This window comes from Branchiostoma floridae, unplaced genomic scaffold, assembly GCF_000003815.2.
Source record: "Branchiostoma floridae strain S238N-H82 unplaced genomic scaffold, Bfl_VNyyK Sc7u5tJ_1439, whole genome shotgun sequence".
Classification (NCBI taxonomy): Eukaryota; Metazoa; Chordata; class Leptocardii; order Amphioxiformes; family Branchiostomatidae; genus Branchiostoma; species Branchiostoma floridae.
In genome coordinates, this window is record NW_023365716.1 from 593,018 (window position 1) to 609,316 (window position 16,299).

Sequence of the window (16,299 nt, forward strand, 5' to 3'; positions counted from 1 at the left end):
GTAGCTTTATAGGAATGTACAATAGTTCGCTTAAACATTCCAGTAAAATTGACCTTATGCAAACAGTCGGCAATAACAGCAAAGTCAGCCTATTAATAGCCCTTTTGTACGAACGAACGCCAAACGCATTGGTCAGTTTTATAAGGTAATGTAGCATTCATGCATATCTGTAATACCAACTTTACACTGTTGTATTTAGAACAGTTCGGGATGTGCTACAGAAGAGTCCATATCCTCACATAGAACCCTTTAAGCCGATACTGTCCATCAACCAAGTGCAAATTGTAAGCCGGTAATCATCGTAGCTTCGGTTAGGAGCGCCCCCGTGCGGATTATTTTAGCAATGGCAGCTGTATTGTGTGTTCAATGAATCATGACTCGGTGTCTCTTCTCTGTTCTGTTGAGGATTCTGGCTTCACGTGTACGGTAGAGAGGGGTGTATACAATAAAGAAATAGTAAAGATTAAGTTGTACTTTTGTCTACTTATTTTTTGTGTGAAATCTGTGTAGGTGTGTGTGTGCGCGCGCGCGTCTCGGAATGTGTGTGTGTGTGTGTGTGTGTGTGTGTGTGTGTGTGTGTGTGTGTGTGCGCGCGCGCGTCTCGGAATGTGTGTGTGTGTGTGTGCGTGTTTGTAGAAAAAATAAGTCGCAAGATATTGGCCTGGTATCTATTCTAGCATTCAAGGAAAGGCGCGTGCGGAGTACGGGAGCGGGAAAGTGTAGCAGACTGAAGTGGTGACCTGAGAAGAAGACTGAGACCCGGGTTCGACCTGAGCCTCCCCCGGGAACCATTGGTGGTTCGCCCCCCGCATTCGAACCCTGTCTGAAATATTAACGGTTTGTCCCTCCGCACAGTTCCAAGTACAGACCTGTCCGAGATCCAGGCGGCACAAAAATGAGGCTGTCCGGCGGGGTTCTATACCTGTTCCTGGCGCTAACTGTGGTCAGTGCCGCACCGATCCACCCCGTAGGGAGACGGTCTGTGCTCGTTGGTTTCAAGCTCGTGGACGCTATCACATGGAATCCACGCGCGGAAAACACTCCGGACGAACTCTTCGCCTTGATTAAGTACGTACGTTTTATGTGTACGATCCGATGATATTCCAATGTTTAGCATATTACCATATTTGCAGGGGGTTATCTGAGCAATATACCCAAATACCGATGAGTATACTATGTACTAATGGTCACTTGTACAGGTCTGACTTTATATCAATGGCCAGGGGGTCCTTATGTAGAGGTGGTAACTAGTACAGGTTTGACTGTATATCAATGGCCAGGTGGTCCACATGTAGAGCTGGTCACTTGTACAGGTTTGACTGTGTATAAATGACCAGGTGGTCCTTATGTGGAGGTTCTCACTAGTACAGGTTTGACTTTATATCAATGGCCAGGTAGTCCTTATGTAGAGGTGGTAACTAGTACAGGTTTGACTGTATATCAATGGCCAGGTGGTCCTTATGTAGAGGTGGTAACTAGTACAGGTTTGACTGTATATCAATAGCCAGGTGGTTCTTATGTAGAGGTGGTAACTAGTACAGGTTTGACTTTATATCAATGGCCAAGTGGTCCACATGTAGAGCTGGTCACTTGTACAGGTTTGACTGTGTATCAATGGTCAGGTGGTCCTTATGTGGAGGTTGTCACTTGTACAGGTTTGACTGTGTATCAATGGTCAGGTGGTCCTTATGTACTATGATGTAGAGTTGGTCACTAGAAAAGGTTTGACTGAACCACTCTGTGTATATTTGAGTTGGGATGCGGAGTTTCCCAGTCAGACTGTCAACAGTTCTTAGTTTTACTGTGAAACCGACTTTTATGCTAATCTCCAAGCAGATCCTGCGATGGCATAAGATAGTACTAAACTGGCCAAGGAGTGTAGTCAGCCAAGAGGTGTCCAGACCACTTGCCCAGGTAGCGAAAAACACTCCGAGGCCGGCTTCACTCCTCTGGCAGCTTTTGATACTATCGTATACTACCGTAGGATCTGCTTGGATATTACTTTTATGCCGCCCGTTAGTGCACTTCGTCTAGTAACTATAGTTTAAGGTACTGTCTGTACTTGTAGCACAATGCACAAGACTCTTCTTTACGTTGTTGCTATACAATGTCATGCGACAACTTTGACCCGCATACCTGCACGATTGGTGCATATTCGCTACTCAGGCTTCCTTTCGTGGCTTGTTGATCTTTTGCATACGTATTAGAGCAGTTCGGTCCGTGCTGGGTTGACAGTAAAGAAGGGAAGCTTGTTGATGAAAACTCTCATTGTATGCAAATGAGAGTCTCTATGTTGCCATATAGGTATCGAGTTTCACTACGCGATACTAACAAATTTTCAGCAGATCTCCTGTTTCAATTGCAACACCATATATTCCTCATACTTACTTAGGGTTATGGTATTGATTATGCAATAGTAGTTGTTCAAATTGGGTAATAAAGTATTTATCATTTCTAGATATACAATGCGTAACACCAGATGAACTTGGCTACAAGCCATGTTTTGGTGTTCAGATCCAACAGACACACCTGTGCGTGACTTTCTCTGTGCTGACAATGGCCTGACAAAGAAACGTCCGTGACTTGAATATGAGTGCATCGGCCGTGAATGTCATCGATTACAGCCTGTATAAAGTACTGAGCAGATAACTTATCATGGTTTTAACAAAGTGATGTTGTAAATTGCTTATTGTGCTGTTATACTGTAGCCCGAGTACCATCCCCCGTAGTGACCGCTGGCTCAATGCTAAATTCGCTTGCTATTAACCACGGAGCCAGCGGTCACTACGGAGGATGGTACTCAGGCTAGTTATACTACTGCACAACGTAATTCTGTTCAAGCAGACAGACCCGAAAACATAGCCTCCTAAGCGAAGGTAGAAACGGACTGTAAACCGGGAGTACTGTTCAGTTCCTGGGGAGGGGGGCTGGTGCAGGCAAAACACACGCTCGCCGTGTCATGATCACGTGGAAAGATCAGCACGATCTTGATTTTGAGCCCCCCAGTGTGTGACCTTGGTAGAATGGTACTGCAACAGAACTTCTGTTTTGTGTATCTTTTATCCTGAACATGGTATGGTCCTGTTGATACTGTACAATCATTAACACTGGAGATGTTCCCATGTGCAGCGGTGACCTATCAGGTGGGACAATTCTTCGTACTGACGTCATTGGAAGCAGAAATGACGACCCCGCTGACGTCACCTCTCCAGGTACCGGTGATGCTGACCCTGGCGGAGCATCTACCAACTCCGTGACCTTTTCATGAAGCAACTCAAGTAGGACCCGGCCAAGGTGATCGGGCCAGACCACTAAGGATCTTAGAGGCTGTGTTATGGTTGAAGACGTATTTCTCTTCTTTTCTGACGACATAGGTCGGTTAGCAAGTTTAAAATTATTAGCCTAAAGTCACAATGGCTGAATTAGTTGTAGGGTCTTTCTTTAAATCAGGTGTGGACTTTTGGGTCTACTTTTGATCTTTTACCACTCAGTAGCTTTATAGGAATGTAAAACAGTACAATTGGACTAATGCAAACAGTCAGCAATAACAGCAAAGTCAGCCTATTAATAGCCCTTTTGTACGAACGAACGCCAAACGCTTTGGTCAGTTTTATAAGGTAATGTAGCATCCATGCATATATATGTAATACCAACTTTACACTGCTATATTAGAACAGTTCAGAATGTGTTACAGAATAGTCCATTTCCTTACGTAAAACTCTTTAAACCTATATTCTCCATCAACCAAGTGCAAATTGAAAGCCGGTAATCATCGTAGCTTCGGTTAGGAGCGCCTCCTTGCGGATCATTTTAGCAATGGCAGCTATCTTGTGTGTTTAGTGAATCATGACTCGGTGTCTCTTCTCTGTTCTGTTGAGGATTTTGGCTTCACGTGTATGTTGAGAGAGGTGTATACAATAAAGAAATAGTAAAGAGTAAGTTGTACTTCTGTCTACTTATGTGACATGGTGTGTGTGTGCGCGTGCGTGCGTGTGTGTGTGCGCGCGCGCGTCTCGGAATGTATTACGTGTATGTATGTATGTGTGTATGTGTGAGAGTATGTGTACGTGTTTGTAGAAAAAAAATAAGTATCTAAGGAAAGACGTGTGAGGAGTAATAAAGCGGGAGAGTGTAGCAGACTGAAGTGGTGGCCTGAGAAGAAGACTGAATGACGGGTTCGAACTGAGCCCCCCTCCCCCCTCCCCCGAATCATTAATGGTTAATTAACCCCGTCGCATTCGGACCCTCTCCGAAACATTAACGGTTCGTCCCTCCGCACAGTCCCAAGTCGTCTCGCCCAAGTACAGACCGTCCTGACCCACAGAGCCACGCGACGCAAAGATGAGACCGTCCGGCGGAGTTCTATACCTGTTCCTGGCGCTAGCTTTGGTCCGTGCTGCGCCTGGCCACCCGCTAGCGAGACGGTCTATTGTCGTTGATTACAACATCAAGGATGTTGCGGATGCAGCGAATCCAGACTCGAACATCAAAGACATGATGAACAACGTACTTCAGGAAGCTTTAGACAGGTAGGTAGGTTGGAAGGAATTGGTCCCTATGTATAGTTGGTCACTAGAAAAGGTTCGACTGCAGTGTCTTTCAATGTCCAGGTAGTTCCTAATATGTAGAGGTAGTGACTTGTACAGTTTCCCAGTTTATGACTGTAAACAGACTTTTATGCCCACCGTTGGAACACGAAGGGACAAATAATTAATTAACCGGATCAAGTTCTGTCAGGTTCGTCGTATATGTCGGCCGTCGTACGATTTTGATGTCGCTGAGAACTTTCAAGCAGGCTGTGACAGAACTGAATGAGAAGAAGATCTACTGGAAATGGAAATACAGTGGAAGCCGCTTAGTTGCACACCCAATTTGCTAGCAAATCCCGTCCAATTATCCGGCGTGTGCGATAATGCGAAGTTCCCCTGTTGGACCGCACCGCCACGGGATTTGGGGATTCCGTGCAATTGACCGAAGTGTGCGTTTATCCGACGTGAAATTAACTGGTGTCCACTGTACGCGGTACCAGTTACTTAGTCTAGTAACAACAGTTAATTTAAGCTACAGTGAGTTTCAGCTACTGTCTGTACCTGTAGCACAATGCACATACAAGACTCTTGTTTAAGTTGTTGCTTTGCAGTGTCATGGGACAACTTTGGCCTGAATACCTGCATTACTGGTGCGTATCTCCTACTCAGGCTTCCTTTCGTGGCTTGTTGATCTTTTGCATACGTAAACAGTTCGGGCCGTGCTGGGGTCACAGTAAAGAAGGGAAGCTTGTTGATGAAAACTCTCCTAATATGTATGCAAATGGGAGTCTCTATGACGTCATTAGGTATATCGAGTTTCACAACGCAATGCCAACACATTTCCTTTACACATCCTTTTGATTCAGTTCCACCACTTTACTGTTGATTATAAAATAGCAATTGGCAATAAAGTTATTTCCTCTACCTGAGATCATTATTGACATGGACATGTGATACTCAACATTAAATCAACTTGGCTACAATGTTTCAAGTGTTCAGAACCAACAGATACACCTGAGCATGACTTTCTCGGTGCTGATAATGATCTGGTAAACAAACGCTCGTGACATGAATATGAGTTCATCGGCCGTAAATGTCACCGATCACAGTCTGTATAAAATGCCGGGCAGCGCACTTAAACTTGTCAGCGGTCTAGCTAGTGATGTTACAAAATGCTTCCTGTGTGCTGTAATACCTTACATACAACGTCATTCTGTTCAAGCACACAGCAGACACCCCCAAAAACATAAACTTCTAGTATATCTATAGTCGAAGCCAAAAATCAGACATTTCAACAATTGCAGAATCGATCCCTCTCTCTCAAAAAAACAAAGCAAAAACAAAAATAGAAGACTGAATTTCCTGCCACCGCATCAAAGGCTTGATTTTGAGCCCCCTGATGTGTGACCTTGGTACTGCAACAGAACTTTCGGTTTCTATATCTTTCATCCTCACATGGCATGGTCTAACAATATTGATATTGTACAATAGTTAACATTGCAAATGTTTCCATGTGTAGCCCCGGCGTACTGCCCATGTTTGTTCACACTACTACGGTTGGGCATGCCCTACGTGCTGACGTCACCGGAAATGACGACACCGGAGACGTCACCTCACCAGGTCCAGGTGATGCTGACCCTGAAAGAGCATCTGCCGACTCCGTGACCTTGTCGTGAAGAAACTGATGTAGGACCCGGTCAAGGTCATCGGGCCAGACCACTGAGGATCTTAGAGGGGTGTGTTATGGTTGAAAACTGATTTCTTCATTTCTGACGACATAGGTCGGTTAGCAAGTTTAAAATTATTGACCAACAAACTAACGGATTCAAAACATAAGAGGGTCTGCATGGGGTTCCTGACAACGATTTACGCTAAATTCGGGATGGCTGACTACGTTAGATTCACGAAGGCTACCTACGTTTTACGCTTCATCCCACTACGAATTACGTAAAATAAAATAGCTTCTCTACGAATTACGGGAAATTAAAAAGGCCTGCCTACGCCTTACGGAAAAGAGCATGCAGACCCTCACATAAGAAAAACAGTGGATACCATCTGAAACGTCTGACCGTTTTCAAAACGTATCCAGTGACTTGAGTAACGTTTGTATTGAGTATGTCATTGAGCATAAAGCTGTATAATAAGGACTCTAAGACTTTCTTGAAAAGCTTCAATATTTTACTGCTAACCATTGACAGTATACGATTCATTTGCTCATCCTTCATCGACATTATAATCGTGAGAAAAGGCGACTTTCAATGTATGACATCTAACGATTCAGTTGTGAACTGCAGCAGGGCCAGGTAAATTTTGATGCAGAATACTAGAAAAAAAAGATGGTGATGAGTTAGCAGAACGCTTTCTTTTGTATTTACTAGCTTAGACCTAACGCCATAATCTGTGATGGCTGAATCGGTTGTAGGGTCTTTTCTCAAACCAGATGTAGACTTTTTGGACATTTTGTGTTTTTACATAGCAAACTTAAAAGTCTTGTATTACAACAGTTCAGAATGTGTTACACAATAGTCCACATTCTTGCCATACAAGTCTTAGAACCGATGCTTGTCATTCACCAAGTACAACTTTTAAGGCTACTCAGCTTTGACACTGTGCGACTCCTTGCGGACTATTTTAGTTTTGCATTGACAGTTAAACTGTGTTGTTCAGACACTCTATCTGGGTGTGGAGGATTTTTGCTTGTGGTGGAAAGGGTTATATGCAATAAAGAAATTTAAAGAGTAAGTTGCACTTGTATCTACTTGGTTTTATGTAAAATGTGTGTGCGTGCGTGCGCGCGTGTGCGCGTGTGTGTGTATGTATGTGTGTGTGTACGTGTGTGTGTATGTGTGCATATGTGTGTGTATGTGTGTATTTGTGTCTTCTGTGTGTGTGTGTATGCATGTGTGCGTGTGCGTGTGTGTGTACATGTATGTGTGTATACGTGTGTGTGTGTATGTGTGTGTTTGTGAAACTACTGAAAATAAAAAGAAGCTAATTTTCCACCACCTCGAAGCAACTTCAGCACAGATTCGAACACTCAGTCCTTTTAATAGTAAAGCGAATCCGATTCTCTGGAAACCCGTAAAACGAAAGGGTTTATTTTCCCGTGGCGGTGCGGACTAACTCAGCTTACCGTGTGTTTGTTTGTGTAACCGGGAAACCGCGGGTTAGTACGGGGGAGGGGCTGGAGTGAAGATAGCAGAACGTTTGAAGAGTTGGATCCGATCAATCACTAACGGAACATTTCCCTGGATTGGATCTCTGGACTGTCTTATCTGTCTTTAGGTGGACTCTCACTGCACTTGCGGCACCGGTGCGGCGCTGCGGGGTTTCCCAACTAGTTTATGGCTATTACAAAGGGCTAGCCCTGCTGACAAAAACAGAGACAAGACATATGGATTTTCTGTGTTTGTTTTTGTGTTAAAGTACGAAAAAGGGAAACTAATTTCACCTCGAAGCAACCTCTGACCCTGGTTCGAACACTCAGTGCTTTTTAAGTGAAGCGAATCCGATTCTCTGGAACCCCGTAAAACCAAAAGTTTTATTTTCCCGTGGCGGTGCGGACTAACTCAGCTTACCGTGTGTTTGTTTGTGTAACCGGGAAACCGCGGGTTAGTACGGGGGAGGGGCTGGAGTAAAGATAGCAGAACGTTTGAAGAGTTGGATCCGATCAATCTGTAACGGAACATTTCCCTGGAATGGATCCCTGGACTGTCTTATCTGTCTTTAGGTGGCCTCTCACTGCACTTGCGGCACCGGTGCGGCACTGCGGGGTTCAATAGTAGATGACTCAACGAATTTCAGAGATAAAGAACAAATTTTCCTCCGTTTTGTGTATTTTGTTGTCTTCTAAGTCATACTTTTACGTATTACGCAATATCTAAATTATCAAAAGTCGCAAAAATAACAAAACAGTGCTGCAGTGAACGAACCCCACAGTGCCGCAACGGTGCCCCAAGTGCAGTGAGAGTCCACCTTTTAATAGCTGCTCTTCTTAGAAACGCCCAGGTGGTATTGAGAGGTGTGACAGAGGTCCGGCCCTGTCTGTTTCATGACGTGTTCGGGTGTTTTATTGGGCTATTTCGTCCTGTTTTGCTCATATTTGGTCAGCGGACATGAAGATAACGGTACAAAGAACTAGAAAGCCCGACTAAAGCGCCTGAAACACATCAAAAACAGCCAGGGCCGAACCTCTTCTTGGTGAGTAGGGCAAGTAGGGTATGGGGTGTTTTTTTTTTTTTATAAGATCGCACAACCAAGAAATCTCAAGAGAAAAACTTGCAGATTAAAGATTGATAGATTTGTGATAACCTAATTAAAAGAAAACGGTCTTAGCGCGGGAGGTCGGTGCGCATGCGTGCGGTGTGTTCATCATCTGTTCCCACCTGTAGCCGCCAGGTCACGTGATCATGACGTCACTATGGCTAACCATCCCCACTTGTGCTATGAGATCGGCTCCAAAACTAACTTTGGCATGGACTCGAGCCAAACGACGGGACTTCCCGTGAAAGGCCACTAATATAACTGGCATTAAGGTGGACATCCCACTGAAGCTGCGGCACGTTGGCGGCGTTGCCGCGTCCTAAATGTCAACACTGACTTTAAATGGAGACATCCCGCAAAACTAGCAAGTATGGACTCCAGGCTATTATGTTAGGAGGCGTAGAGGATTAGAATTTTGTGAGGCTTTTGAACGGGGAACCGATCCTTCCCCCCTGCATCATTGACGGATCGCCCCGCCACATTTGCTGCCTTCCCGAAACACTAACGGTTCGTCCCTCCGCACAGTTCCAAGTCGTCTAGCACAGGTACTAAGTACAGACCTGTCCTGATCCGGATCGCGGAGAGCAATGATGAGACCGTCCGGCGGAGTTCTGTACCTGTTCCTGGCGCTAACCGTGGTCCGTGCCGCGCCTGTCCACCCGCTAGCGAGACGGTCCGTGATCGAGACGGTCTACATCGATGAGAGTCCGGGGTACGGGCGGGAGGGGTCGGGCCTGGACCCCGACACCGACGTCTTCATCGGCCGGCCGGACTCAGGGCACGAGACGGAGCCGTCAGTCGGGAACGGCATGGCGGGGTGTAAGTACTACGGTTTATACATAAGTTATATTATGTTAAGCTTTATTCTATACCTCAATTTTGTACGCTGTGTAATAGTTGTTGCCATGCATTGTACCGTGTACAATTGTCGTGCAATAAAGTTCTATCTATATACACATTCCTATGTCTAAATACTGCAGATTTCAAGATACTTAATACCAGAGGTAGATTTGACTATATCTTTAGATCCGTCAACACTCACAATGCTTATATGGCCTCCTTCGGTCAATATTGACCATGGTAAAATCCTAATTGACATCAGCTCTATAGCCCTTAACAGTCTTAATGCTAAGATAAGTAAATACATAAAAGATCGCTTTGTCATTAGAAAAGACAGTGACACCCATGTTTAGCCCCATGCCCTGATTGTACGGAGGTTTTCTCATTATTCTATATTGTTAAGTTAGTACAGTTTTAAGATTTATTCTGTATTCACTTATTTTTGTAGTTTATAGTTGACCATACAAAAGTCACTGTACTTTTTGTGGTGTCAGTAAAGCTTGATTGCATCATCCAGCAAAATTCGTATTGCACTCATCTACTAGCTAACGAAAAAGTGCCATGCTCCGTCTTCAGTTGGCCTTTTTACTTTTACGTCCCCCAAATGATGTAGAAACAGGTGCAAACGTTGAGAATGGGTCAGTTCCTTACATCTGCTTTAAACGTGTGGTACAAATACACCCCATACACTACTCTCCAAGCAGAGGTTCGGCTCCGGCGTTTGAAACGGTCTTGTCGAACTATGTATTTTGTACCGTTTTCTTCATAACAAGCACATTAGTCAGACCGAAGTCAGGTACCCATTTTTACACCTGGGTGGAGTGAGGAAGGTAGTACAAAGTGCCTTTCCCAAGGGCACAACGTCGGGGGCACGGCGAGTATCGAACTCGGGACCTACAGATTCCGAGCTGAACGTTCTACCAGTTACGCAACACATTGTCTGTATTGTTGGCTCCGAAGTGAAGTTTTGCGAGGCTCCCGTGTTGCGGGTTTAAGTGTTAACTAAGTGAAGCCGTGTCTGTAACCAGACCTAACTAACACCACGTGTTCCTCAATAGATCCTTCCGCTAAGGTGAGAACTTTCACCTACTGATCTGTCACGTGGAGCAGGGCGGTTTGTGAGGGCGTTAACGTTAGCTTTTGTGCTATCTTTAGTACCCGTGCGATCAGGGGAGCGTGTTTATCAACTCCGTATGAGGTCCGTATTTGCATTTTTTTATGTGCAGTGGTACGTACTATACGCATCTCAATCGTTTCAGTTTTAAAAGGTGGGTTCACACATGCGTATATTTTCGTATGAGGTCCGTATGGAAGTCTTTAATAGCCTCTACTAAGCTGCAAAGGTTTGCTGGAAAAATAGTAGAAATATAGTATAGATGCCAAAGGAGTTAATTGGCCGATGAGTATAGTTTGCTAACTCGTCTGGCATATTATCTGTCTATATGTGTGAAATTTCTACTATTTTCAAAGTGACCCGTGGAGTCTGGTATAGACCGTGGACTTTATACGGACTTGAATATAAACGCACCTGTGAACCCAACTCTAGTAAAGGTACGGTCACACGAACGTGCTTATCAACTCCGTATGAGGTCCGTATTGCCTTTTTCTATGTACGCACAATTCGCATCTCAATTGTTTTAAGGTGGGTTTATACGTACGTATCAAGTCCGTATGAGATACGTATGAAAGTCTTTGATAGCCTCTTCTTGGCTTCAATGGTCGCTGGAAAAATAATAGAAATTTGACAAATACATATAGACAAATAAAACGGAAAGCAACCTAAGCCGAACCTCTGCTTGGAGAGTAACTCGAGGTTGGGACATGTAAACCGGCGACCGAAGCGGAAACTTTTGTTTATTGATATTGTTTATCTGAAGCGCCTGTTTTCTGTCGGACAGGGGGAACTGAAGGGAGGGTGACAACATCATTCAACAGCCTCCCACGCTACTCTAAACAAGCTACATGGACAGAATACTTTCTTCTGACTCATAGCTTCGTAAATCTCTGGTTAAATGGGCCGTTCCAAAAAGAGGTTAGATTTTATCCAAGCTTCAACCCCCTTTCGGATTTTTTTTCGAGTGGCCCAACTCCCTGTATAATTTCATCTGAGGCCTGGACCCCCCTCTGATTTGCGTCAACCCCTCTTTATTTTCATCCTAGTGCCTTCATCTTACAGTACTGCAACTGAAATGTCATATAAGGATTCAGATCCACCTTTTTTGACCTCGTTGTAGAAAATCCGAACCCAGTGTATCTTGACCCCTGTTTAAAAAAAATGAGTCAAGACCCCCTATTGTACAATCCTCCCAACAGGTATTTTTTGGAACGGCCCAAATGCAACGTCCTTGCATTTGCAGCGGTTTATCGAAGTAGGGTATCTCATCATCTATAATCGCATCAATCCCTTAGTCTAACTAGTGGACCATTGGGGGCAGCACAGAAGATCCGGCAAACAGTTTTCTCCAACTTTTATGGTTTATTGCTCTTAAGTTAATGTTTAACTAAGTGCCATGCTTGTTCATTCTTTGATATCATCCTTCCATCTTCTTCGAGAGGGTGGTGCATGGTCCCATATTGTTGCTCGCCCCTCCAAAATTGCAGAATGGAACTGAAATCCTTCTGTATTTTTCACTAATAGACATGTGATTAAAGTTGGCTTAGTCTATGAGCGAAACGTGCCCCACGAAATGTAGAAAATATCGTTTCAGATGGTCTAGATTTCAGAAAGTCTCACGCTGACATTTTTGTCCCCATGACAGCAGGTTGAAGGCATTCTTCAATTTCTTGTACGAAAATTGGGGCTTCAGCTTGTCATAGCTCACTGTTTGTGGTTGGTTTCCAATGTCGTTTGGCAAGGTGTTCCAGTTTGGAAGGGACTAACTTATCATCATCTTGAGAACTGCCACCTTTACTCAAGGAGGTTGACAACCTCCTTGGTTTACTGTGAGTCATTTGGCAGTGTAGAAAGAACAGAGACACACAGTCCTAGATTCTCACGTGCGCGTTTGGGGATTAGTACAGACACAAACTTATCATCGTCTTGATAACTGCCACCTTTTACAGAGGGCCATGTACAGGGCTCGAAATATTGGGGCACTGGTGCAGGTAACATTGAAAATTACCTGCACCAGTCAAATTTTACCTGCACCACTCAGAATTTTGGCAGTATGGATCATACTAAAATTCTTCAGAATCCATTGCTATTTTACCTTTTATACTCTATAGGTGGTAACAGTCAATACAGCTAGTAACACTCCACATACACCTACATCATAGGATATTTATGTATAAAACCCAGTACATGGACCAGTGCAGGTTAGGTGCAGGTAGACATCAGAAATACCTGCACAGCTCCAATTTTACCTGCACTAACCTGCATATTCAGGTGGTATTTCGAGCCCTGATTTGGCAGTGTAGTAAGAACAGAGACACACACGTGCGCTGATTTTGGCGCGTTTCCCGGACGGGAAATGTCAGTTTGTCCTGTCGACACAAAGGTGACCGTGACGTCATCGAAAGGATCCGTTACAGACACCACCAGAGATTTGTTTTCTTAACTACGCGCAGGTTGCTGGCAGCTACCTAAGCTCCAAGCAGATCCTACAATCGTAGGACGGTTTGATACTATCTTCTGGTACTCTAGGGTCTGCTGGGAGAATAATTGCTACCGTGCTACATGATATACCGAAAGGAAATGGGGGTTATGTTTTTAGCAGCAGCATTCGCGAGAGCGCGTATGTGTGTGCATGCATGTGCGTATGCGTATGTGTGTGCGTGTCCGTGCGTTTATGGTCGTATGTGTGTGTGTGCGTGTGTCTGTGTGTGTGTGTGCGTGTGTCTGTGTGTGTGTGTGTGCTCACGCGCGCGCGTGTGTGCGTGTGTGTGTGTGTATGTGTGTGTGTGTGTTTGTGTGTGTGTGCGCGTGTGTGTGTGTGCGTGTGTGTGTGCGTGTGTGTGTGTCTGTCCGTGTGTGTGTGTGTGTCTGTGTGTGTGTGTCTCTCTCTGTGTGTGTGTGTGTGTCTGTGTGCGTATGTGTCTGTGTGTGTGTGAGAGTGTGCGTGTGTGTGTGTTTGTGTGTGTGTCTCTCTCTCTCTCTCTGTGTCTGTGTGTTTGTGTTTGAGTGCGTGTTTGGGTGTATGTATGGGTGGGAGCGTGTGTGTCCCAGGAAAATGCCTAAGATTCTACAGGAGTTTGCATTTTAACGCAAACTAGAAACCGTAGTCTATTTATAGACATCGGGTCAGGTCTCACAGACACAAGCTTCTATTGAACAAACGTGAAGCCTTTTCCAAAGAAAGACAAAGAAGCAGATGTTTCAAATCCGTCCCACATTTCCCCTTGGAAGATCACTTGAAGGAAGATATCTCCTGACTCGGGTCGATCTTTAAGATGCGCCAAGGCGTCTGTCCCGCTGGGTCCCACGCCAACAAAAGGTTAGGGACTGGTCTATATATAGCGGGGGGGGGGGGTCGTCAAAGGGTAGGGGTAAAAAAAAATTCCTAGGCTCTCCCCCAAGTCAATTTATTTCCTAGCGGCCCTCCTCCGGCTCAATTTTTTCCTAGCATCTCCACCCAAGTCACCCAGTCCTTCAGAAGCTACGGGCACAGGACAGTTCCGTGCCAGACAAAACGTTAAAAGGTACGGGCAAAGGTACAATTCCCAGCCTGGATGCCAGAGTGTTTCCAGGGCCTATACAGCCCAACTCCTCGGCTGTAGGGCTAACATGCCCCCGAGGAAGTTCTACAGCAGGCCCCCTGAGTTTAGATGCACTCTCACTGCACTTGCGCCAAGCTTGCGTCACTGCGGCGTTCGTTCACTGTGTCACTGTTTTGTTATTTTCTCCTATTTTTTATAATTCTTTATAACTATAACTCCGAAGTAAAATAAGTAAGAAAATTTGTTCTTTATCTCTGAAATTCGTTGCGCATCTTTCGAACCCCGCCGTGACGCAAGCTTGACGCAAGTGCAGTGAGAGTGCACCTTTAGACCCTGATAAACATGATGATCTAACTCCGTGCACGATAGATATTATTGAGATCGGCCCGGAGTCTGATATCCAGGCTAGAAAATTCCGCGCCAACAAAAGGTTAGAAGGTACGAGCACAGGACAGAAATAAACCTGGGGGCATACATGACAGGAGACGGTCACCTGGTGGTAAATGGGTTGGAACCGCGCCCACAGACACGTGGAAAAGGGAGGATACTTGGCTGAATGTATCTGTGTCTATTATAGCCGGTACAGATTTATAGTCTGTATCTGTGTCAGATCCTTCGGTATAACAAAACAGTTTTTGTCATACAGACACTAGTGATAAGTGGGTCAAATCTAGAAGAAATGATCTTCTAATAATATAACAAGCTGCCAGGAGTGTTGTCATCTTGAAACAAACTCGGTTGCTCATAAAAATCTGGAAAACAAATTGAGATATTTCAATATCAAGAGAATATATGCCTTTACCTTTGTGACAAATATCAACTCATTCCATGAAAAATGAGCCTGTTATAAAACCAGTGGCATTACTTTCTGAAGCACCCTCGTATAGTCACAAAAGCCAATCATTTTTTTAGTTATCTGACAAATTTCTAAAGCAGTTTGATTCTAAAAACTTGGTGGTCTTTTAGTACAGTGTAGAAGTGTGACCGAACACTCCTGACTTAACCAAGTTTTGTCCCAGTCTGAAACACTCCTTTTAGTAATTTATATATCCAAGTTACTATGATGACACAGTGCACTCTTAAGTCGGACGTCGGTCTGATGTACACTTAGAAGTCACGACACTCCTTGCCTTACAGGATAGAATGTATTACTATTCCATATCACCTTTGCTATAAATGATTTCTACGTTTTTATGTTTACTTTGTTATTTGTACGCGGCATCGTTGAAATAACTTACAAAGTTGAGTGCAGTGCCACCTTGTCCTTGTCCCTTTTTTAAGACAAACAAAAACGTCTTTAAGATGATCAGATGGAACTTATAAAACTTTGCTGGTTCAATTATTGTTGCAGGGCCGGAAAAATAAACGTTAGGGTTGGAAGGAAGCCAGTGAGTATACTGTGTGTCACTGATTCTAAATTACTTCTGTCTGGGAGGTCTGGTACGTGGCGTAACTTCTGAGGTAATAATTATGGCAGAGGAATGTTTTGCTTAGAAAGGACAGCGTAAGGTCTTTCCTAGTTAACCTAACAGAATAAGGTTTGCCGCTACTGCCAGACTACAAAATACGGGTCCTTTGTCTTTCACTGCCAAATCATACTAGTCAATGTTAATTCGATTATATATCTGGCATCAGCGCGCACATCCATTTCCGTATACTGTAAATCGTACAAAGCAGCTGCATATATCATATATGCCGTACATTGCAAACCAAACGGGAAAATAGGGTAAAGAGAATAGTCGTTGGCATCATTACCTGTGTATATCTTTACATTTCTATTTTTCGTTTTCACAAACAGCCCGTCCGGATCCCGGTTTGGAAATGTAACGTAGGCATTAGAAAGTAGTTTGAATCAGAGAGAACAATGCCCATTATTGGAACCTTGAAAGCACGCTTGTCGGCTTGAAGGCGCGAACATGTGACGAATTTTGTGCGAAGTCTATGCAAACTAGTCTCCTTAGTAGGCTATACGGCTTTGAGCTTTCCTTTCTTTTGCTACTAAGTTTTCTTT

The 16,299-nt window shown here is 44.3% G+C and overlaps 6 protein-coding genes across 6 annotated transcripts in view; 4 read left to right on the top strand and 2 right to left on the bottom strand.

Annotated features, from left to right (window-relative positions):
• The window catches only part of LOC118407661, a 9,775-nt gene extending 5,836 nt beyond the window's left edge, over positions 1-3,939 (top strand). The window contains exon 2 of the mRNA XM_035808178.1: positions 3,130-3,939. Coding sequence (XP_035664071.1) covers positions 3,130-3,268 — 139 coding nt within the window. The 3' untranslated portion in view covers positions 3,269-3,939. The remainder of the gene's footprint in view (positions 1-3,129) is intronic.
• Positions 1-16,299, top strand: part of LOC118407668 (tropomyosin-1-like) — a 1,169,601-nt gene that overhangs the window by 591,925 nt on the left and 561,377 nt on the right. The window lies entirely within an intron of this gene.
• LOC118407610 (zinc finger protein 25-like) overlaps positions 1-16,299 on the bottom strand; it is an 865,280-nt gene that overhangs the window by 560,275 nt on the left and 288,706 nt on the right. The gene's annotated exons all lie outside the window — the stretch shown is intronic.
• LOC118407627 (zinc finger protein 525-like) overlaps positions 1-16,299 on the bottom strand; it is a 976,997-nt gene that overhangs the window by 551,342 nt on the left and 409,356 nt on the right. The gene's annotated exons all lie outside the window — the stretch shown is intronic.
• Positions 4,299-6,690, top strand: LOC118407657. The gene is made up of 2 exons (XM_035808172.1): positions 4,299-4,529; positions 6,049-6,690. Exons 1-2 carry the CDS (start codon positions 4,342-4,344, stop codon positions 6,203-6,205), a joined length of 345 nt encoding a protein of 114 aa, XP_035664065.1. The 5' UTR covers positions 4,299-4,341; the 3' UTR covers positions 6,206-6,690.
• LOC118407663 overlaps positions 9,383-16,299 on the top strand; it is an 11,068-nt gene continuing 4,151 nt past the window's right edge. Inside the window, exon 1 of the mRNA XM_035808180.1 lies at positions 9,383-9,611. Coding sequence (XP_035664073.1) covers positions 9,383-9,611 — 229 coding nt within the window. The remainder of the gene's footprint in view (positions 9,612-16,299) is intronic.